The 25,056-nt window shown below is 35.6% G+C and overlaps 1 protein-coding gene and 1 long non-coding RNA gene across 4 annotated transcripts; one reads left to right on the top strand and one right to left on the bottom strand.

Annotated features, from left to right (window-relative positions):
* Positions 1-3,968: 3,968 nt before the first annotated feature.
* LOC131438283 (uncharacterized) lies at positions 3,969-16,028 on the bottom strand. Of its 3 annotated transcripts, none has more exons than XM_058608172.1 (2): positions 7,190-7,500; positions 3,969-6,965 (listed from the first exon to the last, which is right to left on the bottom strand). In XM_058608172.1, exon 2 carries the CDS (start codon positions 6,482-6,484, stop codon positions 3,989-3,991), a length of 2,496 nt encoding a protein of 831 aa, XP_058464155.1. In that variant the 5' UTR covers positions 6,485-6,965; positions 7,190-7,500; the 3' UTR covers positions 3,969-3,988. The 3 variants fall into 2 exon arrangements, with proteins under 3 accessions (XP_058464156.1, XP_058464155.1, XP_058464157.1); XM_058608173.1 differs by lacking the exon at positions 7,190-7,500 and adding an exon at positions 15,915-16,028.
* On the top strand, positions 10,452-11,413 carry LOC131438284 (uncharacterized). Its single transcript, XR_009230899.1, has 3 exons — positions 10,452-10,544; positions 10,602-10,724; positions 10,797-11,413. It is a non-coding gene; the product is annotated as an uncharacterized LOC131438284 (long non-coding RNA).
* Positions 16,029-25,056: the final 9,028 nt, after the last annotated feature.

The following is a 25,056-nucleotide window of genomic DNA, read 5'->3' as shown; positions in this document are numbered from 1 at the left end:
AACAGAATGAACTTTTTTTTGACAGTCGACGTGTACTTGTTTACAGTTTAAAAGTTCATCAGAAGTTCTTCGTTCAAATGTAAAAATTGCAAGTCGCCTCACACTCAACAGATTCATACATATATCGCTCCTTGATGCTGGAAACACATACAGGGCAATCTTTTTAGTTATTTTCACTGTGGAATACGTTTTTAACAGGCACTTTTTCGTCATTTTTTCAATGTTTGCAGTCGCAAAACAAAACAAGTACACGGCAACTGTCAAAGATGAACTTGATTCATCGGCAGTTCATTTGTGTCGTCATCGTGCAAAACCTAATAAACTACCAATGAACTGCCGATGAATCAAGTTCACCTTTTGACAGCTATCAGTGGTTTGTTTACATATTTATTAACACGAATTAACAACAAATTAGAATGAACGCAATGAACACATAAACAAACCACTGATAGCTGTCAAAATTGATTCATTTTGTTAACTTTTGTGAGGTTATGCCATGTTCGTGCAAAACCTAATGATTCAATTTCGATCATACATATGAAAGAAAACCGGTGCATGAAAAAAAAACGGTGCACAAAATGAACCTTAAGTTCAAACTAAAAGAGCTGATGAGCTGATACATCGAATCGATTCACTTTGGTGAGCTGATCGGTTCGGAGCTGTTCACCAAAATGAGCTGTTTTGCACGCCTCTACTGTGAACGTGGGAGCAGAGATGCCAGATATTTTTCATAGAAAACCTGTATTGTTTTGTATAAAAAATCTTTGTTTTGTATATTATCTTTATTCAGAAAGGAAATTTCGGAAATAAAATGATGTTTGAAGAGGTTATTCCATTAGATTATTGTTATAGAATGGCAGATGCAAAGAGCATTCCTTTATATCGTAAGTCCTTGCCGCACGGACATGAACATTCAACGACGAAATTTAATTGTTTTTGTTATCAACCACAATTTAATTGTAAATCCATATACTTTTTTCGTTTGAAAATGATGACTTGGAATTCAAACATGGAATTCAAACGCCCATTACGCATCGTCAAGTCAGGTCATACAACTTTTCAGTCTGACAATAAAGTTTCATGACGCAGCACGAAAAAATTTTCATTTGAATATGGGTAATCAAACACGCTCAGACGAAAAAGTTTCATTATTTCTTTCTTACTTTTTGTGGTATCTGTATAAATCTGTATTTAATTTGAGAAATTTGTATAAAATCTGTACTCTGTATTAAATCTGTATGCGCATGTAAAAATCTGTACAATACAGATAAATCTGTATAAATGGCATCTCTGCGTGGGAGCTCGAATGACAGATACACTTCAAACAAGATTAGGCAAAACTAGGTTGGATTAGATTTAATTTACCCAAATTTATCTAGACTAGTTGGGATTAAAAGAGATTAGCGAAAATTGTTTTGGAATGACATGAGTTTATTACACGCTTAAAAATACTTACTCAAAAATGAGTAAGATCTCACTCATCTACAGAAAAAGTGGAACAACTCTAATTTAGAGTAACTCCAAAGTTACTCAAATTTGAGTTCTTCCACTGGAAGCGATATTTGGGTAAAATCTACTCATTTACTGAGTAATACTTAATTTGTACGTGTACCAAAAATAGAGTAACTATCACTCAAATTTTGAGTGAAATTTTATTTCACATATACCAAATTTGCAAAAAAATTGCTCCTTTTCTGAGTGTATTGTATTAAAATATTAAGTAATTGAACTCAATACTATATCAAGTGGTGGTCGCTTGGAGTAGTGTGTCAATCGCAAATTAACATACATGTCAGTTATGCTCAGGCACCAATCATACACTTATTCCTCATAAATGACATTTGAGCATATTCGTTTCCATTCTAAAGCAAAACACGGAGTTTATCATTCCGGTTTTTGCAGACACAACACCGTTTGTGTTAAGCGACTCACCCTCGAAACACGCGATCTCACTAACAAAAAATACAACTTGTTGCTACAAACGGTTATTACAACTTTTAGACTGATCTTGCGAATAGTGACAAAAAAACGAGTTCTTGCGTTAAACTCAAATTTAGAGTAGAAGTCACTCAATATTATTGATGATAACTACTCAATTTTTGACGTTTCCATGTATTATTTGAAAATGAGTAACTAGTACTCAAACTCTGAGTAACTTTTTCTAAGCGTGTAGTATGAGATTGTCTAGAGTTTAGAGTGATTTGCCCCTTGGATAGAGTACACTCAAATAAAAATTCACATTCGATTCACTTGAAAAATCACGCAGAATGGTTTCAAATGTCAAATTGAATATTTTACGTGACGAAAATGAATGTTATACGAACATCCCCTAAAATGAATATAGTCATCACATAAGGTTTACGTGAATTGACCAAACGTCAAACAATCTACGTGAATTTCCAGTGTGAAAAACTCGATTTTGAAAATGGCGAGCAGTGGCCCTCGAAGTATAAGTAGTGTAAATATTTGCGAGAAAAGTTATTTAATTACAATTTTTTACTCCATCGTCCGGACCATTCCAGTATGAAAGTTTCCATGTGTTCAACTGGACCGAGTGCCTGCGTAAGTCCGGAAGTTTACCCGCTCCTGCCGAATGCTTCAAACAAGCCATCGGTATGAAGCTAGAGCCACTGGAACCATGTAATGCGACTTCAACCTGCATCGGTAGTGTTGTGGGAATTCTTGGATCTCGACTTCGGCTTCGGTTGGATGGCAGTGACAACATAAACGATTTTTGGAGGCTTGTCGATTTGAGGTACCACGACGTTATTAGTTGCTTTTTAAGCCATTGGATTATATGACAATTTTCTGAAATAAATGTTTTATATTTCATGGCATTTTTCATTTCATAGATTTATATTAAAATCTGGAATCTCCCTTCCGACTTCAACCAATATATAAAATAGTAATTTTCTGGTATCTAAATTTGATATGTACTGATAGATAAATGTGATATGAACAGTACATTACATTTTACCTATTAAACACGTAACTTTTACTGGATTATGCATTAAACAGCTTTTAAATGCCAGTCCATTGAAACCTACGTGAAAAGTAGGGTGGAAAATAATCACATAACTTTTCACGTAACTATAATATGATTATTATTTTGAGTGTAATGAAATGTTCCGGATATATTTCATGGTTCGTTAACGCTTATCCTTGAACGAAGTTGGATGAGCTGTCTTGTCAGCGATTTAAAATTACATTGAGATGCGAAACTTCCTGAAAAAAAATGGTCTGGAGCAGTTGATGAATATCGAGGACACAACTATTCACGACTTTCATCGGATTTCCATATAAATTATATGGGATATTTTTATAACTTTCATTATGATAACGTCCATTTAGATTTGACGTACACATTAAATAAAGATTATAAGTTTCCATATAATTTCTATGAATTATATTCTGCGTATGATTCATATGACAAATCTAATGAATATAAATAAGATTTTCATTTCAGTGCATAATAACTGTAATACACTCAAAAAATAAATCACATCATATTCACGTGAAAAGTTATGTGAATATTTTCCACCCTACTTTTCACGTAGTTTTTAAAGGAATAACATTTAGCTTCTATTCAATTCACAATCTAATAAAAGTTACGTGATTCTCATATACAATGTAGTGGTACTCATATCATAATTATCTTCTCGATGGATGATTGTTACTTTGAATGTTGATAAATAATACATTTAATGAATATATGTTTTACATATCATATAGGTTACATTTACCTGAAGGCATATAAAAATTGTAGGAAATTCATGTAAAAATCACTTGCCAAATAGGTAATTTTTACTTGATGTTATGTAATGCCTACATAACCCAAAAATAGTTTCTAGTTGGTTTATGCATTATTCTATCTAAAAGGATGTGATATTCATGCCGTGAAAGATAACTCACATTATTCAGTTTTTATTATTTTAAAATACTTCATTTTTTGTATTCATTAACCTCATACAAATGTACTATCTTATAACTAGGATGAAATCGATTCAAATGAATTTTTCATTCTGAAAAGCATTCTTCTTCCTTTTAGTTCATCGTTTATAGTACGATTAGTGATACAAATCGAAAATGGTGGTTTTGTGAAGTCTATACAAATAATTTCAACTATTGAGGTAGCACCAATGCATTCATAAGCCTGATAATGAATATGGAAACAGCCAACTTTCCACACTTGTAAAATCAAATAATTTTTTTTATCTAACAAAATGATTTCTATTATCTCGTACAATAAAACTGTATTCGAAAACAATTCTGCAACAAACTGACCAGTTTTATAATTTGTGTTTTTATAGCAAGCAAAACTCGACACCTGAATTTTAAAGTCTGAGGCAATGTTTAGCGGCTGCATTAATTTTGAAAAATAATTTCTGAACCTGAGATCTGTACAATGAAAATTATTAGGCTCGGTAAAAGTAAAATATTCGTTATTCAGCATGTTATTAGTAAACTGTAAGTATGATTTAATACATAAAGTATAGCATACATTTTTTCTAGATGTTATGACATGTGCATATTGTTTGAAGCCTTTATGTTTGGCTTCATTACGAAAACACATCATATTATGAATTGGTCCTGAAGAAGTTATTATGCTTGGATAGTGTACAAGAAAATGATGTTTGGGTGTAAGATCTTTTCCAAATAGTTTAATATATTCTGTATGGTGTGATTTAATCAAAGATTTCAGTTCGTCAATGCTGTTCTCTGTAAAAGAACGTTTCAAGCATAGATCAACTAGCTGAATCAGTTGAATAGCGTACCTCCATACAATATCATTCAGTGGAATATATTGGCCCACCAAAAATGTAAAATGGTGACAAAAAACTCGCATTTCGTTAGAAGTCATTTTAAGCACAACCGATTTCTGCCTGTATTTACTGCAAAATGATTCATTAAAATCAGGCATACGAAGAAGTTCACTATCTGAAGATATTCCCCCTACATCTCTTTTTCTTGTATTTAATTCTCTCAGAGTAAAATATTTTTTGTTGTAAATGTAATAATTTAACACTTCTACAAATCCATATTTACACACGCCAGAACTAAATAGGTCGTGCATCGCATCGACACATTTGTTTTCAACTACATGAAATGATGGTAAATTATTAAATATTGACCAACCGGCAATACCGGTGTCGCTAAGTTTGTTGATTACAAGATCTTCTTCGTAGTCTGACCTACGACGAATGCAGTCTGCATGTTCTATAACATCTGTTTTCAGAAGTTCTTTAGGTCTTCTACAGAATCGGCAGTAAAAAGTTGCGTTAAATCCAGTTGAGAATTGAAGCATAGAATGAATCCCTAAATTATCGCCTTGTAGAAGACACATTACAAATCTAACTCGAATGATTTGTTTATTCAAATTCAATTCGATTCCCTCTGTTTCTATTTTAGAAAATTCGTCCAAAAGTGCAGAAATTAGTTTATTTATTCCTACATCTTTAATATCAACTTTCTTCAGCATCCCCGCAACAAATATATTTTTTAACTGGGAAATATGTTCAGTCGGAATCGTTGGAAAATTGAAGTAAATTCCGCAAACAGAGTCTCTATTACCATGCGAACTTTGAGGATCATTGATCTCAAACTCATCTGCGTAGAGCCATACTGGAATAATGATATCGTTACAATATTTTTCTTTAATGTGAATCCATCTAGTGCCATTGACGAAGTTAGATATTTGTGATGATTTTTCTAGCCTTGCTTGATTCTCTATCGTTAGTTTAAAAATACTCTTATGTTCGAAAAAAAGTTTAATTTGCTTAGCAATAGGCATTAATATTAGGAAATTTTTGGAACTTTCATTATACATTTCTAGATCTTGAATTGGAACTACTGATTTTTTTCCTTTTTGAATGGTGATTATTAATGGTAACGGTAAGCCAGAGTTTAACTTAATATACTTAAACAGTTTGTAATCGGAATTTATTCCACTGAAAAGAGATTTCATTTTACATATTGTATTCTTAAACTTAAAATCCACTTCTGGATTTGGCGAAGCTACGTTCAAATCAAGAATGTTACTTGAAAGTACTGTTAGTAACTCTGATACTTCACTTTGTACAGTGTATATATCCTTTCTAGTGAAATTGCTTTTTGAGTGTAATTTTAACGTAAAATTAAAGGCAGCCCTCTCAATTTCATCATAACTACTTGTACAATGAATATTATCTAAATCTTCGTTTGGTTTAGTTTTCTTATTACATATTACATCTGATGAAACATAAATGCAATTTGAGTCTGAATTGAGGTGAGGTTGATTTTGTCTTTTGTTCTTAGTAAGAGTTGGTAGATGATTAATGGTATGTTTTTTGAAAGGGAAAAAATTGGAAAAAATTTGACCGCATTTCTCTATTGTACATATATATCTGAATGAAGTTGGTATCAAGTGAAATTTTTTCAAATGATCAAGATACTCATGAGCGTTGTTAAACGAACAGGTGCAATCCTTCAGCATACAGAGAAACATTTTTATGGTGGAGAACAATTTGTCGTCGATGAATTCGCATCCAAAAAGCGGCGGATCTGGTCTATGGCTGCGTACGATTCACGTTGAGGAATTTTATATACAACTCCACTAAGAAAATGCCACACCAGCTTAGACAATTTCGAATACGGTAAGTTAAGAACTGCTGTTAACTTGATGAGCACGTCCGTTGCTCTAGCCGCAGAGGAAAGTTCGTAGCGTAGATTATCGTAAATAACAAGATATTTTTGTCTCAGATTATCAATATCACTTCCAATACACACTAGCTTCGGGGCAGAGGGTAAATTACGTTCTTTATATCCAGCATTAACGTTTTTCACCTTCAAGATCACTTCAGGTTCATCATTGGCGAAAATAATGGTATCATCTTGCGCCACAGTAATCGTCGGTTTGTATCTTGCAGCGACGGAAATAGGTGCCAACACAGTGTTCAATAAAAGCAGTAAGGCGCAAATTTTAGTATCTGAAGAAAAACAGAAAGCACTAGATTAGAATTTAAATTTGATTAGTTATATACTGAAACTATTCCAAATTAATCTATACACCTATAATGTTACTTATAGATGTTGTTATATTGTTTCAAAACATATTGTTGCTCTGAGTCTACATAATCGCAAGTTCGATAATTTTACACTTGAATATGTGGATGATATTTGCCTTGATATTTTTTAAAGCAACGAAGCCTACCCAGAATAATTTTAACAAAACACAGTAAACTTATCATTTTAACTGTACTATTCATTAGTATTTACATTCACGAAAAAATACACAAAACAGTGAACTTAGTGAATTTAATAAATAGTTCGGAGCTGGTTATAGATTTTCCTTATGTTTAAAACTTTTCAAGATGCATGCCGGGTATTTTGTTCGAAAATCTGTTTTAGTCACAAAAATCTATCTGTTACATGTGTGATAAAAAAACAACTGTGACTCGATCGTTTTAATTCGTAAAAACACGATTTCACCAACACTTTTCGTCAATTCAACCCAAAGCCATATTTATCTCTATGAAAAATGAAAACAAATGATAAACGGTATTTGATTAGAACATTGGTATACCTGTCAAAGTTGCGAGCAGGGTTGCCACATTTAAATCTGTATTTTTTAAGAAGAAAAATCTGTAAATCTGTATCTGAGCACAAAAACCTGTGTTAAAAACCTGTATATAGAAGTGATAAGAAATCGAAGCACAACGGAATGAAAAGTCTTTAGAACACAAATTAAAAGAAACCAAAACTTTTCTTAGTCTGCATTTTATGATGTTGTAGTTAAAAAAACGCTGGAAGTTGTTTTTGCGTTTGAGCCTTTCGAAATAATGATTTGACGAAATACTTTTAAAATCCAATCTGAAAGTGAGAACTTAGTCTGATTATTTTCACTTTCGTTCATTATAGAGTGACTATAATCAGAGTGGCGACAGCTGTTCGTTTGGAATGACAGCTCCCAGTTCCAAACGAGCAAACGACCTGTCAATTCAATGTAAAGCTAATGGAATGTTTTGAATTGTTGCCAAAATTACGGATGAGATGTCGTCACTCTGGTTATAGGCACTCTAGTTCATTAGGTATAATGCAATTGGCAATCTTTCTTCTTTACTACCTTACGTTATGTCCGAGGCCATCATCTTTCCATCTTATCAGAAGCAATTTTTAAAAGCATACGCAATTACGCTACACTAATTGTAACTAAAAGTAAGCACAAACAAATCTTTATTAGCAGATATAACATCTGTGTTTACTGTCCTTAACATACTCTTTTATATCTTTTTTTATATATAAGTTTTATCCTCTTTTTAGAATTAACACACGATCAGGATGTTTTCACTTCGAAAAAAAAAATCAATACTATTATTTAATACATTTTAACTCGATCATTATACAATTTTAATCCACGCTATCAAAAATCTGTACAAATCTGATCTGATCTGATTTTTCTGAAAAACCACAGATTTTTTAGCCTGTTTTGCCACACAGACTCTGTGTCACAGAACACAAATTTTATCAAAATTCACACAATTTTACAGATTTTTATGAATATTTCATAAAAATGATAGATTTTAAAAATGAGATTCACAGATTTTCACAGATTACGATCGAAAATATGCTTTAATCTTCAACAAGCTGCAGATATATTTTTGTCGCAGACTTATTTTGGAGACTTTTCCCGCTGTCTTTTATTGCTGCGAAATTTATTTCGTGCATAATACTTTATAGAGAACTTGTAGCCCGAAGACTATTTTTCAAGTTCACAGACTTTTTCAATCCTGTCTGAAGATATTTGATATTTTCACCTTGCATCTCTGCCCCAGAGATGCCATTTATACAGATTTAGACATGCGCATACAGATTTCATACAGATTACAGATTTTATACAAATTTCCTAAACTTAATACAGATTTATACAGATTTCACAAAAAAATGGAAAGAACACATATTTGTTTCATCTGAGTTCTCTTCGGTAGCTCGAGACGAGAAAAAAAATTCGTAATCAATGGGCAAATCACTTATTCAAGAATGTAATATAATTTTAGGCACATTGCTTAAGCTCTAAGATTCCTCTAAGGGTACCCGAATAAAAAATATTGTAAAAAAACAATACGATTTGCTGTTACAAAACCTGCCACAACTATGCTTTGACCGTTGAAAAATATTTTAATGTATTGTTATACACTATTCAATTAATTGTGAAAATGCTTTTTACAATAGAATGTATAGGTCGTTAAGTATCGTAACAATTCAAATCATAAAGTTTTTTCGTATATGTTTTCTTGGAAAACAATAAAATGTACAGTTTGCATATTGTTTGAAACAGCACGTGTACAATAAATTCAATTGTAGAATCGTAGAAACAATATATTGAATCGTTGGAAATGAAAAAAATCTTGTCAAGATACAATAAAATGTATTGTAACCCATATATCAAATTGTGAATCAATTGCTTACGCTGTACAATCAATGGTTTATTTTTTTACGGGTATTTTCTAATCTTAATTAACGACTAACTTAAAACTATAATGGTATCATTAGACTATGTCATCTCGGGTTCTCGTAAATCGTAATGGCGATCGGCAGTGGTCGATGAATTGAGTGTTGCATGAGTCTTCCAGATGGCGTTGGTCCGTAGACAATATTATGAAAGTATATGAAATCGAAATTGCGTTTTGTTGATTCTGATTGTTGATGAAAATTTACCAACATTTAATTTCGTCGGATATTATTGAATTTCTCATTATAAAACCAAGAAATGTTGGAATAACAATACCGCACCTTATTTTCATTATACAAAATTCGGTTTTTTGGTGAATACAGATATATACAGATTTTTCATTCAACGTAATACAGATTTTCTATGAAAATATCTGGCATCTCTGCTCTGCCCCCATTTTTCCATTCACAGACAGCGTTGCCAGGTCATTTTTCCAAATATCTGTGTTCGGTGCAAAAATCTATCAGTATCAGAATTTCATAAGCACATGGCACCAAAGCTCATTAAGGTGAGCAAAAAAAGGTTCCTCAACAACCTTTTCTCATGTCTAAAAACCAAAATCGGTATTTATCTGTATGATCCGTGAATTGTCGGTATTTTAGGAGTACATATCTGTATTGAGGTGAAAAATCTGTAATAATACCAAGAAATCGGTATATCTGGTAACGTTGTTCACCGATGAAGTATCGCAGAATTATTTTGATAGTCCTACTACAAAAGGGCCTAACAGCAAATGACAGTTTCTCTTTGTTTAATTTTTCTTCCGCGATTTACCAAATTGATTTTATATTAGACGTCTTACTCTTCGTGATCTAGTTAAAATCACAAGCTTTCGATTTAAATTGTACACTTTCAAGAATTTTTCATTGATGGCTCCGTCTCAAGTGAACGAAATCAAAGAAAGGGTCTCATTTGCGGTTAGGCCCTTTTGTCGTGGAACTACCGATTTATTGTTATGTTGAGGCTAGTAACATGATTTTTTCTTAATATAATTGAAAATATAATCATGAACCTATTTTTGAGTATTATTTATTTGGACTCTTGGATTTGATTCAATGTATGTATCTTTAAAATTTAGTTAAATGTCTATGAAATTTGGAATTCTGGATTTCAGTTTTTCAAATAGAATAAATTTCAACAAAACATCGGTTTGTGTCATTAATATGAACAATCGAGCAAATAAACAATGACAACATAACAAACCTATTCGATGCTGATTGGAGTTACCAAAGGATATGTACCAAAATTACTCAGATATTTTAGTGTACTTTGGTTTAATGATTATGCTTTTGACGCATATTTATTTCAGATTGCGCATTACATTGGATTCATCAATATAGCGTTGAATGGCACGTATGTGATTTTTCTGTATACTCCAAGCTATGAATCATACAACAATGGTTAAAGCCGGGTTCAATAAAACCTCTAACTGACTAGGTTGTAAACAAGCACCATTATCTTGGAAATATAAACTAACCGCCTGTTGAGGGCTGATATAGCGGGATGGGTAAATTGATCGACATTCACGAAACTCGACCCCGCACATAATGTCAGAATATTTGGCTGTTGTGGGGATAAAACCTCTATAATCAGACCGATAACGAAACACCGGTGCCATATTACATAAAGCAAGCCATGTATACGAAGCATAATGTAATGCATGTAGGAGATAACAACCCGTCACCTTCATGTTTAATCATCTTGACCGTTACCAACAGCAGACGATTGCCAACCTCAACGACACAAAACAAGAGCGCATAGACATGCCACGTTTTTCCTTTTTATTAGCCTGAAGTACTTTGTACAATAAACACGTGAATTAAACCTTTTGTTATATCGAATGTGTTTGACTTGTTTCTCGGTTCCTTTTTCGGTCTATTTGTCCGCTTTCGCGTACCGTGGTTCTGCCCACAGGTTATGGGCCCAGGCTGCGAGTAACCGGAAAAATATAGAGAATCAGTAGTGTTTGCTTTCGGCGTGGATTCGCATGTGATAAATCTGGTGTAAAATTTTTATGCGATCGACAAAATGGCTGATAGTGCAAAAGTTACTTTTGCTAAGTTAAGTTCGAGCAACTGGGGTTCGTGGAAACAGCGGATGGAGTGGTTGCTCGAGAAGGAGGATCTATGGGATGTTATTCATTTGGCCAAACCGGAAAATCCAGGAGCGGATTGGTTGACTCGCGATCGAAAGGCTCGTGCAAATATAGGTTTATTTTTGGAAGAGAGCCAATTTAAAATCGTGAAGGGTGCCGATGGTGCGCGTGAAATGTGGAATGCTCTTAAAGAGCACCACGAAAAGGCGACAATGTCAACCGTAGTGTTTTACCTAACTCAGTTGTGCGGTGCGAACATGTCCGAGTGTGACGATATGGACAAACACTTGTCGAGTATGGAGGATTTGTTCGATAAACTGACCGCCGCAGGCCAGAATTTAGAAGAGTCTCTAAAAATAGCAATGATTTTCAAAAGTGTTCCGCAATCATATCGGGGCTTGGTGCAAAGCCTACAATGCCGGGCTGATGCAGATTGGACGGTGGTTTCCATAAAAACTCGGCTGTTGGATGAATTCCGGCAGCGGCAGCAGCAAAGTGAATCCCTTCCGGAAAGTGTGAAGGCGATGAAATTGAATGCGGATGGCAGTAAACAGGAGCGGCGATGTTTCTTCTGTAAACAACCGGGGCATCTGAAAGTACAGTGTAAGAAGTGGTTATCCAACAATAACATTGGTGTTTCTGTTTCGGGTGCCGATAAAAAGCGAGCATCAAAGGATGTCAATCCAAAAGCGAAACAAGCTCAAGAAACGAGTAACGCGGTGTGTTTTATGGCTGGAAATACAATGTTAGCTAGTTGGGTGATTGACAGTGGCGCTACGGCGCATATGACAAGCGACCGTGCTTTTTTCCACTCATTACGCTCAAGTGTAGAATCGAAAGTGACTCTGGCCGATGGTAATAAAACGAAAATAAATGGAATCGGCGATGGGGTAGTTTTTGGTGAAGATGGTCGTGGTGGCCGAGTGGAAATCACACTGAAAAGTGTGCTCTACGTACCTGAGCTAGATGGTGGTTTGATTTCGGTGAGCCAGCTAGCAGCAAAAGGTTTTGTTGTAAAATTTGGTGCGACGGATTGTATTATAAGCAATTCTGCCGGTAAGACGGTGGTTGTCGGCGATAAGATCGGAAATCTCTATCGACTGCGTACTGAGCAGCGATCGCTGAAGGTGCGAGGTGTGCATAACGAGCAATGCCAGCATACATGGCATCGCCGTGTGGGTCATCGAGATCCTGCTGTTTTACGGCGTTTGGAAGTGGAGAATCTGGTAAGTGGTTTCAAGTTATCTGATTGTGGTGTTCGCAATACGTGTGAATGTTGTCTTAAGGGGAAATTTGCTAGGAAACCATTTCCCCCGGTGGTTGAACGGAAAGCGACACGACAACTCGATTTGATTCACACGGATTTGTGTGGACCAATGGAAACCACGACTCCTTCTGGAAACCGATACATTATGACGATGATAGATGACTTCAGCCGTTTCACCACTGTCTACTTGCTAAAGAGCAAGAATGAGGCCACTGGAAAAATTAAGGATTTTGTAAAACGTTGTGAGACACTTTTCGGAAGGAAACCTGCTGCTATAAGATCTGACGGAGGTGGTGAATATATCAGCCGAGATTTGCGGAAATTTTATGAAGTTGAGGGAATCAAACCGCAGTACACTACCCCGTATACACCACAGCAGAATGGAGTGGCTGAGCGCAAGAACCGCTCACTGCAAGAGATGGCGATCTGCATGCTGGCGGACGCTAATATGGACAAGCAGTACTGGGGTGAAGCTGTGATGACGGCGACGTACATTCAAAATCGTATACCGTCGCGGGTGATCAAGAAAACACCGTATGAGTTGTGGACGAACAGTAAACCGGACTTATCGAAGCTTAGAGTATTTGGATGCGTAGCATATGTGCACATTCCAGAAGCTAAGCGTTCCAAATTAGATCACAAGGCGGTAAAACTGAGATTCGTTGGGTACTCGGAGGAACATAAAGGGTACCGTTTTCTAAACCCTTCTACGAATCGCATTACCTTAAGTCGAGATGCAACGTTCATTGAACTGAAAGATGATTCGGATATGCCGATGGAAGAACAATCGACTACATTGAAAGAATCAACAAATGAAATCGAAATTCCGCTGAATAGTCCTACAGATAGTGATTCAGAATTTGAAGGTTTCGCGAGCGCAGATGAAGGTTCGGATGGACCCTTCCGAGAATGCGATAGATCACGTATGCAGGAGGAGCAAGATTTGACTCAACCGACAAGGCGAACAAGGGGCGTTTTACCACATAGATTTGACGACTACGTGGTGGGTGTTGTGCAAACTTCGTGCGAGGAACCGACAGATCATCGTGAAGCACTTCAAGTAAAGGAGTGGAAAGACGCCATGGATGCTGAGATGCTCTCACACGAGAAGAACTCTACATGGGAGCTTGTTCCTTTGCCAGACGGAAAGAAGCCAATCGGGTCACGATGGGTGTTCAAGCTTAAGAGAAATGAATGCGGCGACACGGTTAAACATAAGGCAAGGTTAGTAGCGCAGGGATTTACTCAGCGTTACGGTGTGGACTATTTGGATGTTTTCGCACCGGTGACACGCCATGAGACATTGCGTGCTTTACTGGCAGTGGCCGGAAAGAACAAAATGAGCCTTAGACATTTTGATGTCAGGACGGCTTATTTACACGGAACACTGGACGAAGAAATTTTTATGCGTCAAGCCCCCGGATATACTGTAGCAGGTAAAGAGAAGTTTGTTTGCAGGCTCAAAAGAAGTATTTACGGGCTCAAGCAAGCGGCGCGGTGTTGGAACCGTGCCCTCCATGCAGTGCTCATCAAGATGGATTTCACCCAATGTAAATCCGACAGTTGTCTGTATTTTCGACGGGATGGGCAGACCACCATTTTCTTACTCGTTTACGTCGATGATCTACTGGTCGGGTGTGTGGACAAAATGAAGATTGATGAAGTATTCCATGAGCTGGAGAAGAAACTGGACATAGTGGATCTTGGAGCAGTCAAGCATTTCTTGGGCTACGATGTTCAACTTGACAATGAAGTTTACAGTTTGAGATTGGAAAGTTACATTGATGCACTTGTGAAGAAGTTCAATCTACAGGATTGCAAGGCATCGAAAACACCAATGGATGCTGGTTATGCTAGGTCCACTGGTGACAGTAAACCATTCGCGGATATAACTCTGTACCGAAGCTTAGTTGGTGCACTTTTATATATATCAATTAACGCTAGACCGGACGTAGCCGTTAGTGTGTCGCTACTTGGACGAAAAGCAAGCGGACCAACGGATCAGGATTGGAAAGCTGCAAAGCGGGTTGTAAGATACCTAAAGGGAACAAAATCGCTTAAACTGAAGTACGGACCAGGCCATGACGGATGGAAACTCATCGGTTACTCGGACGCCGATTGGGCAGGCGACTTGGCCAGCCGGCGATCCACAACAGGATATGTTTTCTTTTTTGGGAGTGGCCCTATCGCATGGGTCAGCCGTCGACAATCCTGTGTGAGCCTATCAACCATGGAGGCAGAATACATCTCTCTAAGCGATACATGCCAAGAACTAATCTGGTTGCGAAGGCTTATGTTGGATCTTGGAGAGGAACAGCTTGAGGCAACTACGGTATTTGAAGATAATCAAAGTTGCCTGATTTTCGCTAGTGCAGAACGGGCTACAAAACGTTCTAAACACATCGACACAAGACGTCACTTTATCAAAGATTTGTGTGATCAGGGTGAAGTGAAGCTTTTGTACTGTCCGTCGGAGAAAATGACTGCCGATGCGCTGACGAAACCGTTGGGTGCTACTAGGTTTTGGCAACTGCTAGTACAACTCGGAGTGTCAGATGTCAAGTAGATTCGAAGCACGAGTTGAGGAGGAGTGTAGGAGATAACAACCCGTCACCTTCATGTTTAATCATCTTGACCGTTACCAACAGCAGACGATTGCCAACCTCAACGACACAAAACAAGAGCGCATAGACATGCCACGTTTTTCCTTTTTATTAGCCTGAAGTACTTTGTACAATAAACACGTGAATTAAACCTTTTGTTATATCGAATGTGTTTGACTTGTTTCTCGGTTCCTTTTTCGGTCTATTTGTCCGCTTTCGCGTACCGTGGTTCTGCCCACAATGCACTGATGTTATATTTATATACCTATTGTAAAGTATTATTACTCGTGACAAAAAAAAAAACAAATTTGTTTGGAGATATTTAACAACACGTTGGCAAAATAAAAGAAAATAGAATAACAGTTGTTTTTAACGTCTAATGTTACTGATAATTCAAAAAGTAAAATGCTAACTCATCACATTTAAATCTTAGTATATCGTTGGATAATAAGTTGTACATACCTTCATTTGAACTTCCGAGATACTATATTAATTTCTCGGCCGATGAATCGTACGATTTTGTTCTGAAGTAAGGCTTCAAGGTTTCTGCAATCGTTTTTAACTCCTCGATTCCTTTGGACGCATCAGGGGAAAGTTGTAGAAAATCTGAATCGATCTATATTAAGTATTAAATAACATTAATCTTTCAAATAATAATAAATATGTTAACGTTTTATCAAGTTATTTTTCAACATACCAACTGATAACCGAAAACGTCAGTATAATGCGGAAATGTTTTTAATAATTGCGGCACAACTTTTAAATTTTTCAGCATTCCCTTCCTGTCTTCAAAGCTCATCGACCATTTGTCTAGAACAGTAGACCACGGCTGTTGATTCAATACTAGCCACTCGGTTGCATCTGAATTAATTGTTGTTTCTTCAACACTGACACGACGTTTCAAGTTTTTCAGATATTTTTCTTCTCTCGATTCGCTTTTCCTTTTACTTTGTTTTAAATTGCCAATTTTATTGGCAATTTTTCCGCCAGGGTTTTTCCTATCACCGCCGCGCGGTACATAGTAATTTTCCTGAAAAGTTTCTTTTTTAGAACAATTTCATAAATTTAGCTTTATTTCTTACTACCTTTCTTTCAAATTGAAAAAGTGCTGTGACTGCCAAGCTGTAACACTCTAGGTCGTTTTGGGTAACTTTTTTTTCTTGAATTATATGATACCTAGCAATCATCAATTGGTTCGGGACGGAATTCCTCGATGAAATTCGATAACTCTGTTGATGAGTCCTCGAGAAGTTCGGCGACCTCCTGTTCGTAGCTTCGGCAAACCTTTAAGTCAAAGCTGTCATTCGCACAGATTTTCCCAAAAGCTATTTTATAATTACTTACGCTATGAGCACTCACACTGTTAGCCATTTTGAAAATTAAATTTTCACACCGGAAATTCACGTAACTTTTATGGGGTAGCTATATACACGCAGAGAAAAAAATTGTAAATATAATCAAATTTTGGTTTCTCGCAACGATTTTTTTTGTTAAAATAGTGACAAAAGAAAATCTGGTTTTATATAAAAAACATTGCTGCTTGAAACTACAAAATATGATAATCAATTTTACTCAGTGGGTTAGTTTCTTTCAAGCAACATTTTGATAAGAACAACAAATATTTTACTTGTGCGTTCCTGTCAATTTCTAAACAAACAATTTCACAGTAAATTCAATTTGAAAAATTTGTTATGAATGAACGAACTTTAGATAAAGTTAAGAATTGTTGCGCTTTAAATTCAAAAACTTTTTAGTTAAAATAAATTACCTAAAATTTAGTTATTTCAACTATAGCTTTTGTTTGTTGAAATCATACATTTTTGTTTGTTTTTAAGAATAAAATGATTTCTTTCAAACTAATTCACAAGGTGATTTTTGATACTACATTTATTTCGATATGTATTCGTTTTAAAATTCTTGAAAAAACAATTATTTTTTAATTATTAATTTTTCAAGATCTAGGAGTTTTGTCGCTGAACGATCGAATGATTCACATAACATAATCAAGGTTTTTCAATTTTTGTAACATCCAACGGTTAGGTGCTCCATCAGCCCGGTCAAGATCCTGCATCAAATTTGTTATGTAATTTTAGGCAATTTTTAAAAATATTATTAATTATCAATACATACACTTGAATTGTTGAAAACCCTCTATGAAATTGAAGAATCAGATAAATTTTTTTTTATGAAACGCGTACAAACTTTATCCGCGGACGAAAAAATGCCCTGGTTTAATCGCGCGAGGAAAAACTGCTTTGGTTCACAAGAAATAAAACTATTACGGTTCATTTAAACGGTAAAGTTAGTTGTATCTTAACACAAATAAGATCATAGATAAATCGAACCAGTTTTTTCTTGATTTGATTAAATAGCTGGATAGAATCAACAAGGACATGATTGATAACATTTACTCAACTTTGGTTTACATGTAATAAATAGTTAGTTCATTTTAACAATAAACTCAGCCGGAACAAATATATTTTTTGTTTGGTTATACCAAAATTTTGATTTAAATCAAACAGAGATTATTGTTGATGTTGAAGGGAGAAATTGGTTTGTAACAATCATGATCTAGCTTGAATCAAATTCAAAAATCTACTAACTGTTTTGTTATTTTAAACATGCTCAATTTCTCTGCGTGTACATATCAGGGGATGGTCACATAATTGAACAATCCAATCAGCGTGGTCACCACGAGATAGCGTTATGGTGATTGTTTTGACATATTCCATGTATTTAGAAAATTTTTTGACGAATTTTTCAATTTACTTGAGTTTGAAAGAATGCAGATGGCAAAACCTTACAAATATGGGTAAGAAAAACGATTATTCACGTCTTGTCATCAAACATATGATTTCAAATTGTCCTATACTCTTGACAATCTCGGATGAAATTTGAAATTTTCAGTTCACATACAGATTTGATTTAGATGATAGAACATTAGTAAATAGACTAGTCATAAAACTTTTGATCATAATTTATCAATTAATCTCAAAATCCAACCCAAAAAACAAAGAATATCCCAGATATGAAAACAGTACCCAACCTCATTTCTTCGAATTTGGTATTTCATGTTACGATTTCTCCATAAATATCAATCAAACATACCACGGAAAGTTACTGAATCATTAATGATCGATATTTTTACCAAATTTTCACACGCTTTTGTATGTTAGTATTCGATTCAGAGGAAAAATAAATAAAAACCCTGCATTTTGTTCGAATCTTCAAGCAAAATCTGAAAATTATCACCATCGCTTAGTTCAAAGCTGGCCACTCGGGCAGCGCAGCGATCGCAAAAGAGTTGGTTGGATTCTTCAATACTCATCTTTGTCAGGTAAAATGTCCACATTAACGTTCAAAATCAGTTTACGTGAAATTTCAAGTAATTCGAACGTGAATTTTTATTTGAGTGTTAGCTTTGTACATATAGTTCAGAGATGCCAGATATTTTTATAGAAAAATTTGTATTGCTTCGCATAAAAATCTGTATTTATCTGTATTGTATTATAAAATAAAAATTCCTACAATAAAGTAATACTAATAATTAAATAGTTTGAAAATATTGACTTCATAAGTTGACTTGGAACCCAACGCCCAATATTTAACGTCTAGTCAAGCCATACAACCGACGACACGACTTGCCACTCGTCTATAAAAACTGTATCGCAAATTTAACTACCCCCAGTAACTGGTAATGTCAAATCGAAAACTCTAGTATAAATATTTAAACTGGCAGCACAAGTTAATATATTATTGATTTTGAATAACAGTTACCATTGAGCAATTTGACGTCTCTGTTACTCACACCGATGCAGAGTGCACAGATCTATTCATATTGAGGTTTCTATGCCCGGTGAAAAATGAACGGCGGCCCTACTGAAAAATGGGTGGCCAACACGTTTCCTGATGAAAACAAAACAATATGTAAAAGCGATTCACACGCAGCATCAAGCGACTATCACCTGCATGGAACGATTACGGAACAACAACATTAATTGTGAGCAATTCATATGAAAGGATACTACGTCAAGTTCACGGAACATTTTAACGTCGGATACGTGAGCAATATTCGGCTAAAAAATTTATAAAAATAATCTGGACGTCGACGGAAGTTGATTGATCGTCTAAATCGTGTTTAATGCATGCGTTTCCTGATGAAAACAAACCAATCTCATTTGCATTTGTGGTTGTAAGTGAGCTGTCAGAGAGCCAAATACGAAAATAGAATGTGTGCGAGCCGAAGTCAAAGTTTGTTGTGGGTTCAATTTTACACTGAGGTAAAACATTTTTGACTCATAATCATGCATTGCGAAAAATGCATATAGAATTTCGTAAGCTATGAACTAATGAACCAAGTAGAAGACAGTTCCATTACGTGATATAGAGTTTCATGAACGATTTTATGTCTTTCTCAACTGTTCTCTTGGCATTGCAGTGTTTTTTATTGCATATATGTCTTCAATAATTGGCACGATGCGGCTCGACAAAATTCACTGGGTTATTTCGACATACTCACACTAGCATTAACCTTTCAACTGCCGAGAATAGCTACACCAACACATTCGCACGTGGATTGGACTATGGCTTTGGTTACTGCATATTGAAGGTTAGATGATAAACAAAATAAACTGCGGATCGGTTATTTAATTACGGAAAATTTTAATGGATTTACCGACTGTAACGAGTAGAAGATCCTCTTCTCACGATAAGTAAAAAACTGAGAGGGATACAGCCAGGAATTGAAATGCGAATGGAATCAGTTGTTTTGGATTGTTACTATATCAGTTATTGAAGTCTTTTATAAAGCGGTTTATACTGTTTGCCAAAGAGAAGTAAGTATTTCATATCTCAATTTTTCTTTTCCAATATCTGAAATTCGTTGCGGCCAGGTCTAACATTTCGACCGTAGTGGACATTGTGACGCATAACCCACTGCTGAGTTGGAACAGTTGTGTTCTGACAGCTCGACGCAAACCGATGAGGAAGACATGGATATGATCTACAACGAGCTGAGCGTGGCCATGCGACAGCGGAGTGCGCTGCGGTTCCTACATAATGTTCGACAAAATGATTTCTCTGTTTGGAAAGATTTCTCCAGTAATCCTCGAGTGGTGACCGACATGGTGAAATACTACGCAATCAGCCGACACGAGGCGATTCTAACACCAGTATTTCACGCCAAAAATCAACAACCCAGAAGATGGGGTTTCATGTACTGGGCTAACAGTTCAAGTGTATTGATGAATAGCTGGAAGCAGTTAATTCGTCGGGAAACGATAAAACGACCGGTCTGGTTCATTGACCATAGGAAGTGTCTATCATCCATTTCAATTGGAACGGATCGCTGAATGAGTCCTCCCGCTACGATGAATTGAGTTGTATTCGGAATACCGCCAGCGAGACTACTCTTATTGGTAATTGTTTCATTACATCAACGAGAGCGAGAAATACTGCATCTTAGCCAGTTTTCCGTTATCGGAGGAAATTTTTGTTTTTGGTTAGTGAACTAGTGAATTGTCTTTGATAGAGGAATCTACAGAAAAAGTCTTATGTGCAGGGTTACATGGATATAGATAAAACTACGGAAGAGTGGCAAATAATATTGGGCGAAGAAAGTAGGGTGAGCATTGGCCGTGAATCTCAACATCACGCGAACAATTATGTATATCTCTATCTGATTACTTTTGTTATATTAGAAATAAATGCATTCGTTATCAAAACAAATCCGTCGTTTGTATAAAATTTAACACTAATGGAACGACGATTCCAATGCTTCCTCAAAATGTTTGTTTATTTATGTTGGGGCTCCTTGGTAACTAGTTCGTAGCAACTTAAACAGTGTTGCTCGAGATTATTTTTATCATTAACAAGGGGTCTCCATATTTTTGGTAACTGGCGGTAAATCGTTAACGGACAATAATAATACTGATTTTCCTTCGGAGTGCCTGGTCGTGTCGTCGATACAACTCTCAGACTGACAAAGTTTCATGATGCCATGACTTGAATATCAGTTCAAATTGATTTCAAATCATAAATGTAAATTAGTTTTCATCATCTGCATGAAAGATCTCCATTTCAATGTGTTATTTGTCCGTTAATAAATTTTTATTTCGTCACTGCAATCAAATACTAATAGATACCTTTAGGGGTTTTGTTGGTTTCTGTAAAAACTGTGGAATGCTTTAAGCACTGCTTCATCGAAGCGAAACGCGAAGAGATAGAAACAAAATATGCGCTTTTTGCCCAAACCAACAAAACCCTGTTGCAATATTATTTGAAGATTGCATAAATAGTGCAAACTTTGCGTATGCCTAGCGGTATAATTTGAACTGCTAGACGCGAGTTGGCAGTTAAGTTTGAACTGCTTTAAGTACTGACAAGCCAAAGATGAAACGCGAAAATAGAAACTAATAGATAGCTCAGGCGAAATAGTTTAACTTTTTCTTTTTTACTTTTTGTGATATATGTATAAATCTGTATAAAATTTAGAAAATCTGTATGGCATCTCTAAAAATCTGTATGGCATCTCTGATATAGTTAAACACAGACAAATCTCGATGAACATTAGAATAGGTCTTGGTTTACTTTCTCTTTCAATTTTTACGGTGAATTCCAGTAATTTCCAACAAATTCTACAGTTTGTATCGAAAGTTGATGGTTTTTGCTATTGTCCTATGTGAAGTGTTAAATGGGAGGATTGTTGATTGAGCCGTAATACTCGAAAGAGAAAGTAAACAAAGAGAAACTCTCATTTGCACTTAGGACCTTTTCTCGTGTTTGTCTTCAAATAATTTTTTGTGTCAGAGACAGCTTGTTGGAAAAATAACATGGCAACTCTGCTTCTGTGTTACACTGAAAATAACCCACATTATCAGATCCGATACACGCTTAGAAAAAGTTACTCAGAGTTTGAGTACTAGTTACTCATTTTCAAATGATACATGGAAACGTCAAAAATTGAGTAGTTATCATCAATGATATTGAGTAACTCTTACTCTAAATTTGAGTTTAACGCAATAACTCGTTTTTTTGTTACTATTCGCAAGATCAGTCTAAAAGTTGTAATAACCATTTGTAGCAACAGATTGTATATTTTGTTAGTGAGATCACGTATTTCGAGGGTGAGTCGCTCAACACAAACAGTGTTGTGTCTGCCAAAACCGGAATGAGCAACTTTTTTGCAAATTTGGTATATGTGAAATAAAATTTCACTCAAAATTTGAGTGATAGTTACTCTATTTTTGGTACATGTATAAATAAAGTATTACTCAGTAAATGAGTAGATTTTACCCAAATATCGTTTCCAGTGGAACAACTCAAATTTGAGTTAATTCGGAGTTACTCTAAATTAGAGTTGTTCCACTTTTTCTGTAGATGAGTGAGATCTTACTCATTTTTGAGTAACTATTTTTAAGCGTGTACGATTCCGAACATTCCGAATCGGCGAGATATTTTCAATCGGAATTCCATGAGTGGATTTCCGAATCAATTCCAACTCCAGTGCAACAACCGATTCCGAATGAATTTCGCCTACAACCGGAAATCTGTCGGAATTGAGTGAGAAGATGCGGACTGAATTGTCAATTTGTCTTCTTTAACCATTTTGCACGTGCTGATTTTCAGTTTATTTTCAAATGAAAACATTACGTAACTGAATATACACATTTAAATCTTTATGTTTTCGGATATACAGAACTACTAAATAACCAGTTCTTAGAATTGTGAATTCCAATATAAACTGTTGAAATTCGCTGGAAATTAATAAAACGGCCTACCTTATTCACCATCATCCATTCCTCTAGCTGGAGTGTCTTAAGTTGCCTACATCAATCGGTCAATCGGGTTGATCGAACAGCCAATTCAGGCGAAAATTCTAGCACTGAACTGATCGAGCACTGAAAAATCATGCAGTCGATTAAGAATTCATTGCGCATTCCGTCATTTCGATAATGTGGGTAATAGCTAGTGCTTTAGTTGTTCAAATTTCATTGCACAGAAACAGAAAATTAGCGTGACAAACATATTTTCGCTGTTAAATATTAGTGTTTTGTAGTAGGTGCTCCTTTTGATGAAGAAAGTTACTAGGGTGGTCCTCATTTAGATTGAAATCTGATATCTAACTTTCTTAATTGAACTCAAAAATGATTTTGTTGTACAATAAAGTTGTAGGAAATTTTATTTTGAGCAATATTGTTGGAAAAAGCACCTCTCTCGCTCTTCATTTGATCGAGTTACATCAATTTTCCCGGGTAAAAGTAGGGTGGCTTCTGAAAAGTCACTTTTTTTGTTCTAACTTCTTTTTTGAAACGTTCTACGGAAAAGTTGTCTTCAGAAGAGTTGTTAAACTAATCATTGCGCATAATTTTGCTTAACCAAGCTTTTTCATATGAGCTGCCAGTAAAAAGTTATGATTGTTTTTTTTCATCAAAAACTAGTAAAGCTTCAAATATCAATATTCATTATTACCCGGTGAAGGACCACTAAGGACTATTCACACATATCCGGTCCGGTTCAGTGCCGGCACGACACCGTGCACGGATACTGATATTATTTCATTCGTTTTCTATGCGCGCATTTACACCTATCCGGCACCGTGCCGTTTCAGTGCAGCTCGCCGTCAGTGTAGCGTCCGTCCGGCAAACTCAAATTCGTCGTCACCGATATATTTTTATTTTCACTGAAGTCAGTATGTCATTTCATTGGCTGTGCCGGAACGGAAACAGCACGGAAACGGAACGGAAGGGTTCCGATAAAAAAAGAACACTGACGGCGCACTGAAGGCACTTTCACTGAACCGTCACGGAACTGAAATGTGTGAATAGTCCTTTATTAGGTTAAAACCGGGGGTAAATAAACGATATAAAAAAAATATTCATTAGATGCCAGATCGATAAAAATGTATCCTATGCGGTTCCTGAAAGGTCATAATATAAGTAAAAATTTAAGAGAAAATCGGAAGGGTGTTATTTTTTAAACTTATTTAAATTAGTTTCAAAAATACCTTCAAAAAACTCAATAACATTGCATAATTCCTAAACGTCTTAACGTTTCAACATATTTCCTTCGGCAAAATAATAGTATCAAATTAGTTCTACAAATGTTCCATACATTGTTCTTTCGGGAAATGAGGCACACAAAAACTATGATTCCATACATCGGCACTTGGTAGCACATTACACTCGGAGCTTATCAAATTTTACGGAAGCTTTACAAAATTTCTCCGAAATGCGCTTTGTTTATATGATCCGGAATTGTTCAATGTATCTTTATGGTCTTTTGTAGATCCTAGTATAGTTCTTACGGAATACTAAATCCAGACCAAAACTTTTTAGTTTTGTTTTGAGCGGATGTGTAATATCATGGCTGAAATCTACTGAAACTCTTCTTGAATTTTTTGATGGTTGAGATAAAGTAGTAAGTGATTGTTTTTTCAACAGTATTTCTTTTTATCAAAAATTATTTGAATTGATTACTCCGAGTATCCATAGAGCTTTCCAATATCGAGAATGTTTTTTTTTCTCGTTTCATACCGGATTTTCCCCATGGGCAAATTTAAGCAATCAATGAATCATAAGGTGAAAAGCTGACATTTTAAGGTGAT

Source organism: Malaya genurostris, chromosome 3, assembly GCF_030247185.1.
Source record: "Malaya genurostris strain Urasoe2022 chromosome 3, Malgen_1.1, whole genome shotgun sequence".
Taxonomy (NCBI): domain Eukaryota; kingdom Metazoa; phylum Arthropoda; class Insecta; order Diptera; family Culicidae; genus Malaya; species Malaya genurostris.
Note: the sequence above shows the minus strand (reverse complement) of the source record. Positions and strands in the feature narration are given on the sequence as shown.